Raw genomic sequence first — 21,881 nt, forward strand, 5'->3', positions numbered from 1 at the left:
ATCTAGGTAAACAATGATTTGTCTTTGATAATGTTAAATGAAGTAATCTTTGATGTTTTCCTTCTCATCTTTTTCAATTGCATATTTTTCACATGTATGTGTATTTTTATTAAAAAGCGTCCAAATGTGCTGCATAAATATTTTGGACAGGCTACACGAAATACTTATATCAGTGGGGTTGTGCCTTTGCAAAACTTGCATAACGTATTATAGTTTGAATTTAAAACCCTGTGATATACGCATGCAATAAAAGTCAATATTTAGTATATAACAAGTTTATTAAACTTCTGCTCCTTTTATCGAGCTTAGGGAGATGATGTAATTATGATTTAACGATCGAAATTAATGTTATTTTCTTCAGTCGGTATTCCACTGTTATTTCGCCAAGAAAGAAAGTAAGATAAAAATAAGTATAAATATGAAATTTATTTGGATAGTTTATTTAAAGCAAGTCAAATGACAGATTTGACAAATAGCATAAATATTATATAATTGTAACAAATAGCATGCAAGTACAAGCATATTTTTTAAAACAAGAAGGCATAAAATTACTATACATTGAAGACAGAGTAGCAGGAGAAAGCATGTTACATAAATGTACTCAGTAATCGTACTTTAATATCCTCAAACAAAATGTTCCACAACATTAACATTCCGGCCCGGTTTTACAGGAACCGTCCGGGCACCGATAAAGGCCCTCTGGACAAGTCATCTCGGCTTGACCGCCACCATAGCCTGTCAATGCACAAATACATTCTCAGTAAAACTCCTTTGAAACAGCGTTGCGTCTTTTCTTTTTGCTTAAGAATAGTCAATGATGAAAACAGTAAAATAAGCTAAAAATATAAGTTCTCATTGAAATAAATTACAAAATACAAATCTATTTACATGGAGTAATGTATTGAAAATTACTCAAAACTAAAAAAAACCTACTTGTTTCTAAGATATATTCAATGCATGTTATACAACAATAAAATAAAAAAGATATTAAAATTGGAGCATGGAAACTTACACACAGCAGGAATTTCATCACTATTGTCAGCACAATCTGGTAAACCATCACAAACATAATCTTTGTCTATACAGTGCACCTTATTGTGACATTCAAATTCCATTGCGGGGTTGTTACAAACTAAAACAATATTAGAAAACGATTGCAGGACCACACGACTCAAAAACCGGTAATAATAAAGAGGTAATTTAAATAAAAAAAAATATAATGCTATAACAAATATTAAGAAACGTAACGTAAAGTCGTTTGAGAATTTTTACTCCTAATAAAACCACATTGGTAATTATAATCGCTATTGAATCTGATAAGAACTCAAACTTACTTGAACAAATGTTTGTGTTGCACTCCACTGTTTCATTAGCTTCTCCCTCGCATTGTTTACCTCCATGTTGTGGCGATGGATTTGTACAAGTTCTTTCACGCATTGAAGTTCCTCCCCCACACGGGACGGTACATTCTGCCCATACACTCCATTCGCTATAACCCCCATCTACTGGACAACTGATGTTATTGCAATTTTCAGATTGCCCTGATTCATCGGAGCATTCCTTTCCTCCAAATTGTGGAGATGGATTTGTACAGGTGCGACTTCGCATTCTAGTTCCTCCTCCACATGTAACCGAACACATTGTCCAAGCCCCCCAATCAGAAAAATTTCCATCTACTGGACATTCATTAATATTGCATTCGAGAGAATCCGTAGTTTTCCCTTCGCATTCTTTCCCCCCGTTTTGTGGGACAGGATTTGTGCATGACCTATTTCTTATTTGAATACCTCCACCACAAGTTGACGAACAGAGTGACCATTCATTCCATATGCTTAAACCGCCATCAATTGGACATGGTAATGGGTTACACTGAAAAAATTGTTGAAACGAACCCGAGCAATTCTTTCCACCAAACGCCGGAAAAGGATCATTGCACAGCCTAAACCTCGTTTTTATGCCTCCTCCACAGCTATGAGAACAAAGAGTCCATGTCCCCCACTCGCTGAAGTGTCCATCAACTGGACACGGTTGAGTGTTGCAATGTAAATGATCTTCATTGATCCCGTTACATTGTTTACCTCCATTCTGAGGAAGAGGATTGTCACATCTTCGCAATCTTAGTTTGGAGCCCCCACCACATGAATTAGAACACTGTGACCATGTGGTCCAATCGCCATATTTTCCATCAATCGGACAAAGTTGTATATTACAGTCTATAATTTGCTCGGTATTACCAGTGCAGTTTTTACCTCCAAATAAAGGAGAAGGGTTTGTACAGGATCGTGATCGTAATAAGGTTCCACCACCACAAGAGACAGTGCACGAGGACCATGCACCCCATAATGAAAAACCACCATCAATAGGACACTGATGCTCATTACAATTTAGAGTCTCAGACAAACTACCTTTGCAATGCTTTCCTCCATATTTAGGTGACGGATTGGTACATGATCGATTACGTATATTCAAACCCCCTCCACAACTTTTGGAACAATCAGTCCAGTTGCTCCATTCAGTGAATCCTCCATTAATTGGACAAGGCAGTTCGTTGCACGCTAGGTTTTGTGAACCATTTCCTATACAGTTTTTACCACCATACTCGGGTGTTGGTGAATTACAAAGCCTCCGCCTTACTTTATATCCCCCTTCACAGCTTTTGGAACACACCGACCATGAACCCCAATTTCCAAAACCACCATTTACAGGACAAGGAAAAGTGTTGCAGATATCTGAATCTGTAAAATAATCTGAGCAATTGGATCCCCCGTGTAGTGGAGATGGATTGGTGCATGCTCTTTCTCTTGTTTTGAATCCACCCCCACAGGAAACGGAGCAAACAGACCACATATTCCACTCACTTAAACCCCCATGAATAGGACAAGAACCAAGATTACAAGTCAGTGTATCTGTGCTAGATCCCTGACATTGTCGACCTCCATTTTCAGGCCTTGGATTTGAACATAATCTTCTCCGTATTTGATTGCCGGTACCGCATGTCACACTGCAATCTAACCAAGAACTCCAATGTCCCCAATTACCGTCCACTGGGCAGCCTGCTATACTGCATACTGTATTTTCTGAGTAAGTTCCAGTGCAGTTTCTGCCATTTCTGGTAGGTACTGGATTTGTACATGTCCGGCGTCTTGACTTGAGTCCATGTCCGCACGTCCTACTACATGGTGTCCACATAGCCCATTCACTGAATCCACCATCCACAGACGCTGAAGTGAAAGAAATATGTTTAGGAAATATGTAATGAAAATTTAAGTACTATTATTGTTAATTTATTTTGACATAAGCTATGTTTTTCTCCAAAAATACCTTGACATGTTCTGGTTTGCACTGCATTGAGAATATGTGAAAGAGCGCTGAACGATGATACTTGGAAGACGTGTTCATCGCTAGGTGACGATGCGATTGACTGAAGCTCTTCTATGTTAGGTCCACTTCCAACCCCAATCGAAAATATGCGCACTCCTTCATTGCGCAGTAAAGCAGCTTCGTCTTTTGTGTTTTGAGAGTTACCGGACATTCCATCCGTAAACAAAATTACTATACCAGCAGAATCTGCCCTCTTGGTGTTAAAAATAGACACCCTGGCGTATTCAAGTGCTCTGTCAGTTCTCGTTCCTCCACTTAAATACTGAATGTGCTCAATGCTTGTCATAATGGCATTTAGATTATCAAAGTCGCGAAATCCAAATATTTTTCTTGGGGAACTATTGTATGTTATGACACTAAATCTAAAAAAAACTGAATTCAAACCTCGAATCACATCTCGTACAAACGTTTTCATTGTATTAAAGTGATTTGATCCAACACTTCCGCTTTCATCCATGATAATCAGAATGTCTGCATTCCCACAATCTACAATATTCAAATTAGCAAGCATGGTTTTTTCCTTTTTTTTTTTAAAAATAAATATCTTACAAAATGAAAGTTGGATTAAGCTAAAAATTAGGTGAAATCTTTTTGCTCAGATAAGTTTTAACGATGCTACAGGATTAGTTATCATTTAAAACTTTTAAGATAGTTTTATATCATTATAATATTAAATTAGATCTACTGGTACAAATTTGATTTTGATTTTATTTCAGCTTTAAGTCATTTTGAAAATATTTAATTTGGATTTCATGTTTCCCTGCACAACAAAGACAGGAAAACATGACATCCAACTGAGATATGGAAATTAAAAAGCCCTCTCATGGAGATTTTTTTTTATTACATAACTAATTATTTTACAATATTACAAGATTACAAATATAACTTGCCAAAGGTGATTGCTACAAATTGATAAAATCAGTTGGAACCAGAAAGTAAGGAATAAGAAAAATTTGTCATCAATTGAAATTGAATTCATCTACTTACTATTCCGATATATTTAATACAATTTGATATATTTGTTATTTTTCTGTAATTTTATATCCTTTTCTAATCGTTTTTTTTAATATAAGAATAACAAAGTTAAATTAATAAATCCAGGTAATTAGATTTTTCTTAGGACATTAGGTGTATCATCAAAAGTGGTACCTTATGTTAGGAACTTTAATGCAATTAAGAAAAATCTAAGTAATACACGTGTTGAATACTTAATCAATAAAGAATGGTTTTCCCATTCAATTAAAACATTTGTCTACTTTGTAGTAATTTATTTGCATTAAATTTACGAGAACTCTTAGACTAATTAAAAAAAAGTTGAGTCGAGGAAGACAAAACGTGTTATTTACAAAATTAGTACTTTAATGTTATCATGCAATTCATTTATAAAAAATCAAAGTTTTTTTTATAAATATGTTGCTTAAACTTAGACCATATAGTTTTAAGTGCCTTTTTTAAAAACTCTAGTCCACATATATATGTTCAAGTGGACAAGCATACCTGCAAACATGTTACACACAACCCCCGCATCTTCGTAGTGTCCACAGTCGTGTGTACCCAAAATATTCTGTGAGCAGTTAAATATATTGCTGTCATAATCTGTACATTCTAGCTGATCCATCCATATTCTACCATTTCCTTGTCCAAAGAATGCTTGCTGTTTACTCTTAGCATTCATCCTACAATGAACAAACAGATAAAAATAATTTTGTCAACAAGAACAACAATTTTAAAATTGTATTATCCAGCATTGAGCAAACAATAGCAGAGTTTGATAATTCACAATGCCCCCTAATTAAAGTAGGAGAAAACTATACATACGTTGTACTTTGAATCAAATAAATAACATCTATTATCACTGTATATCATATATCTTTTGACTAAAACCCTGTAAATGAATAAATCAGAGTTATTGATTGATCAATTAAAATTTCCCGCCGATATGGGAACTGCCATTGAACTCTTTGACGTCACATCATTTTTTCTCAGCAACTTTTTGCTCTTAACTGACAAGTTCTGGAAAGTAAAGAAACCATATTGATTTAAAAATTTTTACCCCCCAAAAAAAATCAAGAGAAGACAGTTTCTTCATCAAAACACAGCATGCTTTATCATTTAAGTTATTATTAATGTAGACGTCATTATCTTACATGATAGGAGTACGGCCAACGTAATCTCAGCTAAGTTGTAATGTTTTGTCAACATATGCTAGACATCGTAGAAAATGCCTGATGTCGTTTTAATACCGTGCAATTTCAAGTTTCAATGATTATGGGTGTATTTTCATTATCTTGATAATAACACATTAATTTAGTTTTAGCGAAAAATTTTGATTTCTGACTAGGGTTAAAATCGTTCTCAACATTGAAAATTAAATCCAAATGTGTAGAATTAAGACCCGTGTAAGCTTCAGCATAAATTTGATATCATGAAACCGGTCTTAAAACCAACAACATAAAAACGCGTATTAATAAACTGACAAATAGATTTAGTCAATAAACCTGAACTTGTTATATTTTCAAGGTTTGCATATTATCAAAACATCATGAATTTTTCCTGTTGATTGCTCGTGTAACAAAATGACATAAACCAGCTTTTGAACCAAAGCAGAGCACATGTACAGTGAATAGTAAATCAAATGTTGTGACTTCAAAATAAATGGTTTCTTTGCTTTCATTACAAGAGTTTAACATCATGTTAGCCACCACTAAATGACTACTAGATGAAGTGGAATTCATTTTTTATTATTTCAAACGTGTATCAAAGCTTAATTATTTTGTTATCTTCAAACAGTTTTACTAAATGTAATCATTGAAACTACTGAAGAGTTTAAATTTGAAAAAAATTACGACATCCCTTCCCTTTTAATTTACACATCCATCCTATATATTACCTGCTGTAACCCAGCATTGAGCAGACGACAGCTGCATCTTTGTCATCGAAATTATCATCACACACTGTCCCCCATTCTCCGTTATACAACACCTCTACTCGACCTTCTGCCGGCGAGTTTCCCCCTACCAGTCGAACATTGTTTATTTGAGCTGAAAATAAAAACAAAGCATTGAGTATTTTTTAAAATTCAATTTGTTTTTTAAATCACTTTTAACATAATCCAACCATGTGTGTGTCCACTGATGTTTAAATCACTAATGGTTAGGACCTTTGTTTATTATTGCTATTAAAAAGGTCGCTTTGACTATGTGGTTAAAAATAAGAAAAAAATATATTTAAACATTGCAATAAATATGTTTGATCATTTTCTAAATGTGCTTGGCCTAAAAGTTTAATTAAATGAAATAGTTATAGTTCCTAAAGGGACCCCAATTAAATTTAAGTTATTTAGATTGATAGTCCACTTCAAAGTAGTATCTTTTCCAGTAATGTGCCGTTGTGTTAATTTTACTGTTTAGTAATTAAACTGTAAAAAGAACTACATCAAAAAGGTTCCTTACTTATTCAGCAATTAAATAACGTATTGATTATTGGCGCAAGAATGCCAAACAATAACATTGTTTTAAAAGTATTTCTTAACACATATAGCAGTGTCATTAAATTTACATTATAACTTACATTATAACTTTGAATAAAAAGAGGATGCTTGTATGCACTATCAGTACTTTTTAAGTAAAGAAAATATATTCAAATGATATTAATGAACAAAGATGTAAAATTACGAGGATGTAAAACTTCAATGCACAAGTAGTTCTGTTTCTGTCACGAGATTACATTGGAAGTTTTAGTTAAAGAAAAACATCATTATCTTATGTGTAACTTTTGGGACTAATTATTAGAAACAAAATGAATATGAGAAATTAATTCAGAAAGAGAAAAACCCACAAACGTTTGAGCATCATACAGCTGTGTAGATTCATTACTGTTTTGCTATCGGGAAGGGAATTAAGAAGTCAGAAAAACGCCTTCTAAAGTCAAAAGTTAAATTTATATAACTTTTTTTTTGGCTCAGGGACTTTCATTTAAAAGTAGCTAGAGACGTGGTCTTTAAACATTGGAACATTTTACTACAAGGCTTATAACCAGGAAGCCATTTTAGTTGGTACATTTTACAACTTCTAGATATATATACTCAAACATGTCATTCTTACCTGCGTCCTATTAACTGTGATACGAATTTTAAAAAGGCTTAGGAAAAATAAATGTGTCAGTTAAGTAAACCTTGACGATATGTCGTCCCAAAAAGTAAGTATTTGTGACCGGTTTTTTTTCTTTTCTTTTTTTTTTTTTTTTACACTTTTACATATTGTCAAATCTTGAAACGATTAGAATGAGAATTTTTTTTTAACGTATTACAATTTTTTTTAGTTTTACAATTTAAAAGGAGAGAGTTTGTAGGCATCTAGACTTCTTCCTTTACAACAACAAACAATTTTGAATTCAAACGCCTAAAAAACTTAAGTTTTGTCTGAATTTTTTTAAAGTATATTTTCATATTTACTATTAAATTTGTATTTTAGGATTTTGGAATACATATATGAAGTCTCCCGATGCTACTAATATCAAATAGCGATTGTATGCATTTAAAAAAATAATTTGTTTAAAAACAAAAACTTTGCATCCATTATTTCTATATAAATTACATGATCAATTATGATCAATTTTTATCAAGAAAGAAAAAAACGAGAGAAAGAGAGAGAGAGAGAGAGATGGTTAGAGTTAAAAATGTACTTACCGTCAAGAAATGCGGCTCTTGCAAAGAAAATTATACAAATAATTTGCATTGTATTTTTGCTTGATTCCATTTTGAATTAATACCCTGATTTAACATAAGGTATTATTCATTCTGCTTGGAACTGAATATAGAAATTGCGAAAAAAAATCTTATATATATACTGATAACAAAGGAATGGAAATAAAACCTGGAAAAACCATCTCGTTTTCATTCACTGTGATTGGTCAAAGCGCTACTTACGAGGTAAACTGTTCTTATGAAAACACTTTCCTGTTTCAAAAGTGACCTTTTAATTAAAACTTCCTTTAAGGACAAACGTGGAAACATTTAAAATATCGAATATTACATGTACTTTGTTATCACTACGTAATGAGACAAAATTATTTTTTAATCATTATCATAATATTCTTATTCTTGGTCAAAAGTATGTCAATTTTTGTTAAAGTATGTTGTTTCTACATATATTTCTCAACCTTTCATTTAATTCAAACATGTATTTCATTAAGTTTGTTTTGTCAAAGTTAATATATGAGAAGAATCAATGTTGAAACATTTATTTTGCGATTAAAGTGTTATAAAATAGAATTTATAATCGTAAACTATTAGGCAATAAGTGAATTAGTCAATTATAAAACTCGATTAATTATCCTGTACGGAAAATACTGTTTGTATAATATCTTCAATAATTATGACCAGAACCGAAAGCTGTCATTAATCATCGCAATTTACATGAAGTTATCAGCTACATATATATTTTATGCAACGTAATACTAGTAATAAGAGTTTTTATATTCCCAAATTTCATTTCAAAGGTTCTTAAAAAGTTGTAGATTATGGGTATTTTTATAATTCTTCTTTCTCGGAGTATTTGTCTTCGTTTTGCCGTAGAGTGCAAACATGTGACCACTAAAGCTACTTATATATTGTAATTGTAAGTTAGAGGGCACAGTATAAATTGTTAAAAACCATAGCCAATAAGCTGAATGTTGAAGAATAGTTTCAAATATAGTTAAGATGAACTCAAGATTGAGAGAGAGAGAGAGAGAGAGAGAGAGACGGCCTTATTAACCCCGTGTGTATGCTAGCGACAGGGGATTAAGGCCCATTAGATCCTCTCAAGAAGGTTATAATAGATGTATAGTTAACTTATAATTGGTGAAAGTGAAAATAATTCATCATCTTTCATCTTAGAGCATGATGTTTTTCTTCAGAAATTTTATTTTTCTAAACCAAAATAAAATGTGTATATCAAAAATTTGCGTTTAAATTGACCTGGTTTCTTTTATACTGTCCTGAATGCCGAAAAACCAATATTCAATACCAGCATAACACGATCAGGCTCTTTGTAGTTTCTTTCGCTTCGGATGTTATAAATCGTATTTGATATATTCTTGAGGATTCCTTCGACAATCCTGTTAATAGAAAGGCTACTTTTCAAAAATCTTTTTAACAAAAAAAGTTGTCCCTAATTGGATTTGTAAATGAATCAACATACTTGCCATTCATAAAGTAGATTATTAAAATAAATTAAAATTCAAAATCCCAACAAATAGTTCTTTAGTTTCTTTTCAGTTCATTTATAGACAGTGAGGAATTAGCATTTTTTTTCAAAAATCTTTTAATAACGGTCACTTTTTTAAAAAATTACAATCTTCTTTTAATCAGCATTCATTACACATGTTATTATAAAATTTTAAGGATGACTAGTATTACGAATTCGAAGATCGTAAACATAATTCTTTTATCCCTATAACCAGGAAGTACATGCATGTAGGTAGGCGCCTCTTTCTCTGAGCGTGGGTTCTCGTCAGTTTCACTGTACTTTACTTAAGTGGCCTCATAGACTGGACGCACTTGTGTCTGTCACAATTACGGGGGTAATTTTGAAATAGTTTTCTTTACACTTGTGATTTCAAGAAACGTACATGTATCCGTGTCTGTTTTTTTCACCACATTCGGCTCTGTATCAACATGAATCATCTAAGAAAGTATTTTATTGCTTATTTTTACAGCTTTCATTTAACAAATTAATGAATCGCATACAGAAAGTAAAATTACATGAAATCAATTATTGTTAATGTACATCAGTACATTAAAAAATGAAAAAGCCATGTCTTCTTAAATGGGAATTTGAGTCTGACATCATCATAATTTTTGTTGTGCAGTCCATGATTTTCATTTAGTCGATAAAGGTTTCCAACAATCGATGAACGGGGCGTTTAGATTTCAGTCAGAGAATGAATTACAAACAATTTCTGTAAGAAAATAGAATTAGGGATTCATACATACTTGGTGGATGTTTATATAATAATATGAAATAAGAAAATGTCCTTGTATATTTATGCAAGTATTAACTGTAAAACAGTACTTTTTGAACCGATTACTAAACTCGGATGTAATGCGCGGACTAATCATGACATCCGAAGCCACTATTGAATGCCCGAGTACTTTTTAGCAACGAGCGATCCAAAGCGCGATGTAGATATGTATTTCAAAAACAAAAGAAGAGTTGGGTACTCTTTAGCAACGAGTGATCCAAAGTGCGATGTAGATATGTATTTCACACACAAAAAAGAGTTGGGTTTGGATTATGTTTAACATTCATTGAAAGTGCAATTCATTTTACATTGATGCTCGTATTTAATAGTGGAGGGGAGGCGCGGGAAGGCGGGGGGGGGGGGGGTGGGGTGTTACGCCCTGAACCTATTCTTAAATGTGCGCAGATGTAATCATATCCTGACTCTATTACCGGCTCTAAATGCACATTACACTCTGTCCCAAAACAGTTTGCTTCATAACTCGATACAATGTATTTATACTTGATGGTTCAAGAGATGTTTATTCAAAAGTATGGAAAGATTTCTCCTTTGAAACGTACCCTCTAGCTTATCAGGTTAAAAGTTACGACTTAAATTAAAGAAGTCCACGGACATTTTGCATTGCAACAGACCTACATGTACAGACCTACATGTACATGATAACAATTGAAAAATTGTGCCAGGTATTCCGAATGAATTCCTAATGAAGAAAAAATGTCAAAAGAGGTATAGCGCCCTTTTTCATGTTTTTGCCGCCATTGGTTTTTAAACGGGAAGTACCTTTTTCTATAAATAGAAATACCTGGCGCGTTAAAGTGTAAGGCCAAGTATATGTAAAGGTTTGATTAACATCGGAACCTTTTTTTTAAATATTTATGTTTCATAATAATTTGTGTTTCATAAATATATATAACTATAATTTAAAATGATTCATAGTTTATTTTTACATCTTGAATAATATCCATTATATCTTAGCTACTGAGTGTTATTCATACACAATAATAATATTTTTCTTTAAGACGAAAAATCTTGTAATCTTTATTTCTGATACTATTTAATGCTCAAGTATTAATGTTCCAATTTACTACTCAGCTAGTTCAGCGTCAAACTCCGTTTCAGGAATTACTGCCACATCTTGAACCGATATTGTCAGTATATCGGATTTTGATTGTGCTTTCCGTTTCCCAGAAACCAATTAACCGTTGCAACATGGGCACAACACCCAACCGTGTATGTCCCAGCTTTGTACCAACCAACAAGTGGATCGTGTTGAATATCTAGATTAATTTTTAACCAAAGGAAATATGTCTTGGACGATGTATGTCTGGATTGGATTTTCCGTCTTATGTATTCATTGGAGGTCTTGTTGACCTTTATGTTCAAGTCTTTCAGATGCTGGTCGGCATTACAGGGCGCCTGTGAGAGTTGATACACTCCAAATGTGATTTACCTATGATAGTCTTCACTTAAAAATGGAAACATAAAATCAATTGATTTAATGTTCTGCCAATGACTTATATGCTTTCTTAAATGCACATGACTTTCCACCTCTTGCTGGACTAAGTTTTCCATCATTGAACGTTCTACCATCTTTCGGGCGATGTGACAATAAAGAATACCGAGCAAATTGGCAAGTGTTATGATTTTAACTACCGGGGAGTCTGTCAAAGAAGGCCTTGCCCCTATAAACACCTATGTTTCCGCTGCTCACTGAACCACCTCTTCACCAAATGTCACCTTTTTAAGGGCTTCCACAAACTATTTTGGTACCAGGGTAAACACACAACAGTCATCGAGCAGAGTCTTCTCACCATCAGCCACCAACACCCCAAAACCAATCCAGTCATTTGGACGTCAATAAAATGTCATCTACTCCCATTAATGTATCACAGCTAAAGAATTATTTACAATTTTATCCTGACCAAAACATAGCAGCTGAATTAATACATGGGTTCTCGCAGGGGTTTTATATATCTGATGACGGCCAAGACATGTAACAGATTGTCGGAATCTCGTCATTATGGGTTTTGAAAATGTAGCAATAGAACTTATAATAACTAAAGAAATAAACCTACGTAGAGTAGATGGCCCATTCACCATTAGTCTCTTACCTAACCTTAGATTGTCACCGATAGGGTTACTTCCAAAAAGAGATGGATCATTTAGGCTAATCCATCATCTATCTTATTTAGCAGGACTAAGCGTTACTGACTTCATCGAGAGCTATTATTGTTCGGTGAGCTACACATCTTGTGAGACTGCACTCGATATGCTAGCTAAGTTGGGAAGGGGGCTTTAGAAGCACCCCTGGACATAAAAGTGCATTTAGACTTTTACCAATAAACCCCTCTGATTTTGACTTGTTAGGTTTCAAAGTTCTGGACACAGTTTACATAGATATGTGTCTACCTTTTGGATTTGCTAGCAATAAAGAAATGTTCATCCTTTTTAGAATGGGCACTTAAAGAACAGTCGAAAAGTAGCAATGCTGTACTTTATTTAGATAATTTCTTACTGGCCGGTAGGCCAGGAACATTGTATTGTACAACTCTCATGTCTTTCTTTATTTCCATCTGTGCTAACTTTGGGATTCATATAGCTCATGAGAAAAAAATAGGCCCACAACAGGTTTGACTTTTCTTTGGTTAGAAATTAATACTAACAACATGACTGTTCAGATACCTCATGACAAATTATGTCAGCTCAAGGCAGTGTTAGTGTCTATGTTAGTATCTATGATGTATAAAAAAAAGGTAACACTCAAGCAATTGCAAAAACTTACAGGGTTGTTCAATTTTTGTATTAGGGCTTTTCCTTCAGGTAGAGACTTTGACATGCAGTTATTTACTGACACTGCAGGTTGTTCAGACATGGGTTGTGGTGCAATATTTGGGCTTACATTTTATGGCCACATGAATAGAGATGTTCCAATATTTTCAAACAGGTTACATTTTTAGAGTAAGTATCTATTGATATGGCTTTCTCCATATATTGCAAACTGACCACAAGGCTTTTTGTATCATTTTTGAATTCCAAAACATCCAAATCCGAGTAAATTATGTATATACTTCGACCTTTAGTCCTGCAATCTCTATTACATAATGTATTATTCAGAGGGGAGCACATAGAGAGTATTAAAAATGTTAAAACTTTCATTCCCGGCAGCAATGGTCAAGGTTCAGAGAGTCATTTCCAGGGACCGACGTGCAGCCAAAAAGGTACCCATTTCATTTTACAAGATGATCTGCAATATAGATCTCAAGCACTGCCGAACCTCGCCCTAGCCAATTATACTAAGAAATTGTACTCTGCAAGTATTTGCATGTTCAATGCAACTTTGAACTTCGTACAACCATTGAATCATACGGTCTTCTACCCAATACCAGTTCAAACAATTCATCGCCTACTTGGCGATTCACAAATATAGCCCCAGCACATCCAAGTAATACCTAGCAGGAATCACATTTTATTGTAAAATCTCAGATGTCTCAAACACAACTCAATCCTTTATAGTGAAGAAAACACTGTTGGGTAATTGCCGCTCCAAAGAACAGACAGATAATCGTTAACCCATAACTTTGGACATATTGCAGAAACCATAATTGCACTACCATCTGTTTGCACATCACACTATGAGGCTTCACTTTTTGCTGCTATCTTTAACACAACCTTTTTGGGTTATTTTAGAATGGGAGAACTTGTTCAAAGTTAGCTATGCCATTCAGACAAGTAATGTTAGGTACATTGCATCAAAGAACACCATTCAAATTTCACTAAAACACTCAAAAACCGATAAGGAGGGGAACGGTTCACTCATAAACTTGCTACCTACAAATGATATCATTTGTCCAGTGTTGTCGCTCAAGTCATTCATGTCAGCCACACCTCATTGTTTCAGTACCTTCTTTTGTTATGCTAGGAGCACGCCAGTCACTAGATATCAGGTTATGTCAGTTTTCTCCATTCTCATCGCTAAATTATGTTTAGATGCCAAAGGGTACAAAACAAATTTATTTTGCAAAGGGGCAGCCACAGATTCCTGTGTCCAGGGCAAGAGTGAGGATCAGATCGCAGCAGGGGGCAGGTGGAAGTCCAAGTGTTTACATAGATACATTAAATGCTAAATCAGCTACGAGATTTTTATCACAATAGGCTGTATAAGTTCCAGAGTATTTTGTGTTCCTTTTGTGTATTATTGGCAACAAATACCAATATCATTGTAGGTCACAAAAGAATATTTTTTCATCTCTTGACATCTAGGTAAGCAATGATTTGTCTTTGATAATGTTCAATGAAGTAATCTTTGATGTTTTCCCTCTCATCTTTTTCAATTGCAAATGTGCTGCATAAATATTTTGGACAGGCTACACGAAATACTCATATCAGTGTGGCTGTGCCTTTGCAAAACTTGCATAACGTATTATAGTTTGAATTTTAAACCCTGTGATACACGCATGCAATAAAAGTCTTATATTTAGTATATAACAAGTTTATTAAACTTCTGCTCCTTTTATCGAGCTTAGGGAGATGATGTAATTATGATTTAACGATTGAAATTCATGTTATTTTCTTCAGTCGGTATTCCACTGTTATTTCGCCAAGAAAGAAAGTAAGATAAAAATAAGTATAAACATGAAACTTATTTAATAGACAGTTTATTTAAAGCAAGTTAAATGACAGATTTGACAAATAGCATAAATGTTATATAATAGTTACAAATAACATGCAAGTACAAGCATATTTTTTAAAACAAAAAGGGTAACTGTTATTTGAGTTTACCAAGAGGGGGGGGGGGGGTCTGAGACATATTTTTGGTAATTTTATAATGCAAATAGAAGGAATATGAAATTTGCAAGGGGGGGGGGGGTCTGGATCACTTGACCCCCCCCCCCCCCAAAAAAAAAAAATCTGAGTCTCACATGGCAGCTGTTTGTGAATAGCTTGAGGAAAAGCAAGCTAAGGAAGGTAAATGTTATTTTTCTTTCCTGTATTTAAATAGTGTTACTATCTCTTTGATAAAACTTAATCTTTGTTTTTTTCTTTTTTTTGAGCCAATTGCCATCAATACCAAAATGCAAATATAGAGTTTATTTTGTACATCACATTTTACATTTATGGCCTCAAACATAATCTATATAACTAATGAATTAAGGCATTTTCCAAAAACTACAAAATGCCTGCACCAGAGTACTTGCTTACACCTTTGGTTTTTCAACACATGTGAGATAATGTCCGTAAAGTATAACTGAATTTTAACTGATCAGTTATTATTATGAAATTGATCAAAACTCTACTTTCATTTTCGATAAAAAAGCCCGAAATAACACAAATGAGAATAAAGTGATGGACACGATTTAGCGGATCCAAGTCAGGGATAGTCTCGATCAAAATATATATTTGCAATGAAATAATATTGAATGATTACGTATAGAGTGAATATATTTACTGTGAGCCTATTCAGAGAATTAATACAAAAAGGTTAAATAAATAAAATGGAACAAATAATACGATTTTAGTATTAATGGAAAGAACTTTCCAGAACGGGGTGCCTAGAAACGGGTTGACTAATTTACATCATATAGCGAAAAGTGTAGGGCGAGTTAACCATCCGCTTTGACCAGCTTCTTTCAGTCTGACAACTTTGAATTAAAATGGTTTGTTTTTTTATTTCAATTCTAAAGGATTAAGATAATGAAAAATCTGGACAAAGTATATACAAAAATGAAACAAAATATGGTTCAACATATTAAGCATTAAATCATAATAATGTGTAAAGTGTTAATTCCCGCTTGCGCGGGGTATCACCTAGTATAATATGAAGTTAATACACACAACAGTAAATAATATTTAGATGTTCAACATTTGTTTTCAGAAAGAACAGAAAATTGAGGTTGTGTTCTACCGGGTAAATAATTGCAAAGAAAGACCAAAGGTCATTGTTTTAATATATGCAGCAGTAGATTAACGATGTAACAAATAAATCTTTCTCTGATAAATTTTTTTCTTAAACACAGCTATTCCACTAAGAAATTTCTTTCTACAAATCAGAAATATACATGCATAAAATTACTATACATTGAAGACAGAGTAGCAGGAGAAAGCATGTTACATAAATGTACTCAGTAATCGTACTTTAATATCCTCAAACAAAATGTTCCACAGCATTAACATTCCGGCCCGGTTTTACACGAACCGTCCGGGCACCTATAAAGGCCCTCTGGGCAAGTCCTGTCGGGTTGACCGCCACTATTGCCTGTCAATGTACAAATACATTCTTATCATTAGAAGTCAGTAAAACTACTTTGAAACAGCGTTGCGTCTTATCTTTTTGTTTAAGAATACTTTCACTTAATGATGAAAACAGTTAAATAAGCTAAAAATATAAGTTCTCATTGAAAAAATTACAAAATACAAATCTATTTACATGGAGTAATGTATTGAAAATTACTCAAAACTAAAAATACCGCTACTTGTTTCTAAGATATATTCAATGCATGTTATACAACAATAAATTAAAAAAGATATTAAAATTGGAGCATTGAATCTTACACACAGCAGGAATTTCATCACTATTGTCAGCACAATCTGGTAAACCATCACAAACATAATCTTTGTCTATACAGTGGACCTTATTGTGACATTCAAATTCCATTGCGGGATTGTTGCAAACTAAAACAATATTACCAAAAGATTGCAGGACCACACGACTCAAAAAACGGAAATAATAAAGAGGTAATTTAAATAAAAAAGTATAATGCTATAATAAATATTAAAAAACGTAACGTAAAGTCATTTGAGAATTTTAAATCCTAATGAAAGCACACTGGTCATTATAATCGCTATTGAATCTGATAATAATTCAGAGAACTTACTTGAACAACTGTTTGTGTTGCATTCCACTGTTTCATTAGCTTCTCCCTCGCATTGTTTACCTCCATGTTGTGGCGATGGATTTGTACAAGTTCTTCTTCGCATTGAAGTTCCTCCCCCACACGTGACGGTACATTCTGCCCATAAACTCCATTCGCTATAACCCCCATCTACTGGACAACTGATGTTATTGCAATTTTCAGATTGCCCTGATTCACCGGAGCATTCCTTTCCTCCAAAATGTGGAGATGGATTTGTACAGGTGCGACTTCGCATTCTAGCTCCTCCTCCACAGCTTTTGGAACACACCGACCACGAACCCCAATTTCCAAAACCACCATTTACAGGACAAGGAGAAGTGTTGCAGATATCTGAATCTGTAAAATAATCTGAGCAATTGGATCCCCCGTGTCGTGGAGATGGATTGTTGCATGCTCTTTCTCTTGTTTTGAATCCACCCCCACATGAAACGGAGCAAACAGACCACATATTCCACTCACTGAAACCCCCATGAATAGGACAAGAGCCAAGATTACAAGTCAGTGTATCTGTGCTTGATCCCTGACAATGTCGACCTCCATTTTCAGGCCTGGGATTTGAACAGAATCTTCTTCGTATTTGATTGCCGGTACCGCATGTTACACTGCAATCTAACCAAGAACTCCAATGTCCCCAATTACCGTCCACTGGGCAGCCTGCTATACTGCATTCTGTATTTTCTGAGTAAGTTCCAGTGCAGTTTCTGCCATTTCTGGTAGGTACTGGATTTGTACATGTCCGGCGTCTTGACTTTAGACCATGTCCGCACGTCCTACTACATTGTGTCCACATAGTCCATTCACTGAATCCACCATCCACAGACGCTGAAGTAAAAGAAATACGTTTAGAAAAAATGTAATGCAAATTTAAGTACTACTATTGTTATTTAATTTTAACTCAAGCTATGCCCCCCCCCCCAAAAAAAAATACCTTGACATGTTCTGGTTTGCACTGCATTGAGAATATGTGAAAGAGCACTGAACGATGATACTTGGAAGATGTGTTCATCGCTAGGTGACGATGCGATAGACTGAAGCTCCTCTATTTTAGGTCCACTTCCAACTCCAATCGAAAATATGCGCACTCCTTCATTGCGCAGTAAAGCAGCTTCTTCTTTTGTCTTTTCAGAGTTATCGGACTTTCCATCCGTAAACAAAATGACTATATCTGCAGCATCTGCCCTGTTGTTGTTAAAAATGGACACCCTTGCATATTCAAGTGCTCTGTCAGTTTTTGTAGATCCTCCAGCTGCATACTGAATGTGCTCAATGCTTGTCATAATGGCATTTATATTATTAAAGTCGAGAAATCCAAATATTTTTCTTGCGGAAGTACTGTATGTTATGACACTAAATCTAAAGAATACAGAATTCAAACCTCGAACCACATCTCCTACAAACGTTTTCATTGTGTTAAAGTGATCTGACCCAACACTTCCGCTTTCATCCATGATAATCAGAATGTCTGCATTTCCACAATCTACAATATTCAAATTAGCAAGCTAGGTTTTTACCTATTCTTAAAATAAAAAAAATATCTTACAATATGAAAATCGGATTAATCTACGAATTAAATGAAACTATTTTCCTAAGACTAGTTTTGACGAAACTACAGAATAAGTAATCAATGAACGCTTTTTAGATGGTTTTTATTTCCATTTAATATTCTTTCGTCAAATTAGATCAACGGGTAAAAAAATTATTTTGATTTTTTTTTCAGCTTTAAGCCGTTTTGAAATAATATATTAGATGTCATGTTTTCCTGCGCAACAAAGACAGGAAAACATGACATCCGAATTAAATATGAAAATTAAAAAGCCTTCTCGTGGAGATTTTATTTTATTACATGACATAATTTTTTTCAACTTTAAATCATCAGTTGATAATAGTCAGTAAATGAACAGGAAGAGATTCTGTCATCAAATGAAATTAAAATCATCTATTTACTCTTTCGGAATTTTAAATATAGTATTTTTATTTAATTTTATACCCTTTTGTGATTGCTTTTTAGTATGAGAATAACACTTTAAATTCATAAATAAAGGTAATTAGAGTTTTTCTAGGATATACACTGTAAAGTGTATAATTAAACATGAGTTTCATTCAAATGCTCAAGGTATGTTCTATATATATATATATATATATATATATATATATATAAATTTATTGTTGAATTTAACTACCTTAGAATCTGAAACAGGTTAACGTCTTCTCTATATGCATAATTGCATGTGCAAATGGAAAAGCATACCCGTAAAATAACTGTAACACAAAACCCCCGCATCTTCGTTGTGCCTACAGTTGTGTGAACCCAAAGCATTCTGGGGGCATGTAAATAAGTCGGTGTCATTATCTGTGCAGCGAAGATTGTCCATCCATATCCTACCATTTCCTTGTCCGAAAAACGCTTGCCCCTTTGCCGTAGCATTCATGCTACATGTACATTGAACAAAAAGATGAAAGTTTAATAAATCAACAACTTTCACCATAAATTATCAATTAGAACAAATTCATATGCTGAGTCCTTATTGTTGGATGAGATAACCCAACATAATGAGACAGCATTCTAAATTAACATAATTTTATAAAATCTTAATGCAAATACCTGTTTCTTACATTAACACACAAATAACATTATTTACCTTGGTAAACCCAGCATTGAGCAGACAACAACTGCATCTTTGTCATCAAAGCTATCATCACAAACTGTACCCCATTCCCCTTTAATGAACACCTCCAATCGACCCTGCGCTGAGGAATTTCCTCCTACCAGTCGAACTTTGTTTATAGGTGCTAAAATGAAAACAAAATCGTAAACTGGGCCCACAGGCGCTTGTTTCTGTAATAAAAGATCAACCATGTAGAACAATAATAACACAAGGTATTCAACTCCGATTTTTTCATGGAGTAGCCCTTTCCGTGAAATGCACCCTTTTTGCCTTCAGACGAACGCAATTGTAGATAGTTAACAACCACTATCTTCTACAATAATATATCTACAAAACCATATATGGCATGTATACTATTATATATTTCTGTCTGTATAGGCAGCGTCTTTAAATTTCTGCCCGACTAGAAAAGTCAATTCACAACACGAGCTTCTATGTTAAGGTCTCGGGCAGATTTCAGAACGTTACAGAAACTTGTTTTTAAAATAAACATTTAAAAAATTAAGCATGGTGATTATCAACAAAAAATCCGAACACTACACCTTATAAAACTGATATAGGCTTTGTATTCCACATTGTAAACAGCGATATTTTAAATATCTCCTAAAACCTCAAACGTGATACAAAATCAAACGACGTGCACATATTTAGTACTTAAAGGGCACACAATTCCTGCATCCTCAGCTTGGTTACAGTCATAACTCCCCAAAAATTTGTTAGTCCCCATGTGAGATAGTTATTTCTTTTTTCGGGGGCTCACAAACCCAGTTTTGCTCCAAGCCCATATTTGTAAAATATTTTCTTTCAGACACGTTATACTTCTTAACATTAAAAACTTATTGTTTTGATGTAAGTATTAAATTTTTAATATCTAATTCTTTCTTTTACAAGGGGACGGGTACTTCGATTTGAATATTGAAAACATTTAGTACGTATATTGCAATAAAGTATACTAGTACTTTTTGAGCAAATAATTCCTGCATCCTCAGAATGGTCACAGTCGTGGTTCACCAAAATTTTGTTACAATCAAATATATCATTCTCTGTCCCTTGGCATGAGACATCGTCCATCCAGATTGGGCCTTGTCCCTGGCCAAATCGAGCCATGCCTTTTGATATGGCATTTTCTCTGTCAAATATCAGATTTCAAACTCAAATAATGCTTCAAATAGGATTTAGGTATTAAAATTTGATTAAAAAGTCTTGAAAATAACATGGCTTTGAAATGCTTTTGGAATAACATAAGAGAAACATATTTAATAGTTAACAAATCATTAATGTAAGAAAACGAAATGAGTCTAGCTGTAAAATGTGCAGATACCTTGAATATCCCAGCATGAAACATACTACAGACGCGTCCTTGCTATCCCATGAGTCATCGCACACAGTACCCCACTCATTGTTATGGAAAATTTCCAATCTTCCTTCCAGTGAATCAGTTCCACCAACGAGTCTTACATTAGGTGCTTTAATTTAATTGGGAAACATCTAAATAACACACTTGTTGCATACTTGATCTACTCGTATGGCTTTCACATTCAATCAAAATCTTTGTCTTATTTTTTAGTCACTTATTCGCATTAAATTTACGAGAACTCTACTTAAAAGTAGTTGAGCTGAGGAAAAAAAATGTGTAATTTAAAAAATAAATATTTTAATGCAATTGTGCAACTTATTCATAAAAATAAAGGTTTATTTATAAATATGTTGTTAAAACTTAAACCACATAGTTTTAACACTTTTTATATCTTGTCCAAATATACAATTGCAAGAGGACAAGCATACCCGCAAACATGTTACACACAACCCCTGCATCTTCCCCGTGCACACAGTCGTGTATACCCATAGCATTCCGTGAGCATGTGAATATATTTGTGTCATAATCGGTGTGCATTTTAGTTTTAAGTGTTTTTTAAAT

At 33.9% G+C, this 21,881-nt stretch overlaps 2 protein-coding genes across 3 annotated transcripts in view; both read right to left on the reverse strand.

Moving 5' to 3' along the window:
* Positions 1–495: 495 nt before the first annotated feature.
* Positions 496–21,859, reverse strand: LOC128188454 (A disintegrin and metalloproteinase with thrombospondin motifs adt-1-like). Of its 2 annotated transcripts, XM_052859516.1 has the most exons (7): positions 8,069–8,210; positions 6,272–6,422; positions 4,879–5,057; positions 3,322–3,867; positions 1,335–3,221; positions 1,013–1,132; positions 496–735 (listed from the first exon to the last, which is right to left on the reverse strand). In XM_052859516.1, the coding sequence occupies exons 1-7, from the start codon at positions 8,136–8,138 to the stop codon at positions 647–649; spliced, it is 3,042 nt and encodes a 1,013-aa protein (XP_052715476.1). In that variant the 5' UTR covers positions 8,139–8,210; the 3' UTR covers positions 496–646. The 2 variants fall into 2 exon arrangements, with proteins under 2 accessions (XP_052715476.1, XP_052715477.1); XM_052859517.1 differs by lacking the exons at positions 4,879–5,057; positions 6,272–6,422; positions 8,069–8,210 and adding an exon at positions 21,749–21,859 and having other exon boundaries at positions 504–735.
* The window catches only part of LOC128188451 (deleted in malignant brain tumors 1 protein-like), a 42,526-nt gene continuing 35,669 nt past the window's right edge, over positions 15,025–21,881 (reverse strand). Inside the window, exons 16-23 of the mRNA XM_052859512.1 lie at positions 21,285–21,429; positions 20,923–21,092; positions 19,937–20,087; positions 19,546–19,727; positions 18,226–18,774; positions 17,259–18,119; positions 16,936–17,055; positions 15,025–16,639 (exon numbers count right to left, since the gene is read on the reverse strand). Coding sequence (XP_052715472.1) covers positions 16,551–16,639; positions 16,936–17,055; positions 17,259–18,119; positions 18,226–18,774; positions 19,546–19,727; positions 19,937–20,087; positions 20,923–21,092; positions 21,285–21,429 — 2,267 coding nt within the window. The 3' untranslated portion in view covers positions 15,025–16,550. The remainder of the gene's footprint in view (positions 16,640–16,935; positions 17,056–17,258; positions 18,120–18,225; positions 18,775–19,545; positions 19,728–19,936; positions 20,088–20,922; positions 21,093–21,284; positions 21,430–21,881) is intronic.

The sequence above is a fragment of the Crassostrea angulata genome, chromosome 6 (assembly GCF_025612915.1).
Source record: "Crassostrea angulata isolate pt1a10 chromosome 6, ASM2561291v2, whole genome shotgun sequence".
Lineage (NCBI taxonomy): Eukaryota > Metazoa > Mollusca > Bivalvia > Ostreida > Ostreidae > Magallana > Magallana angulata.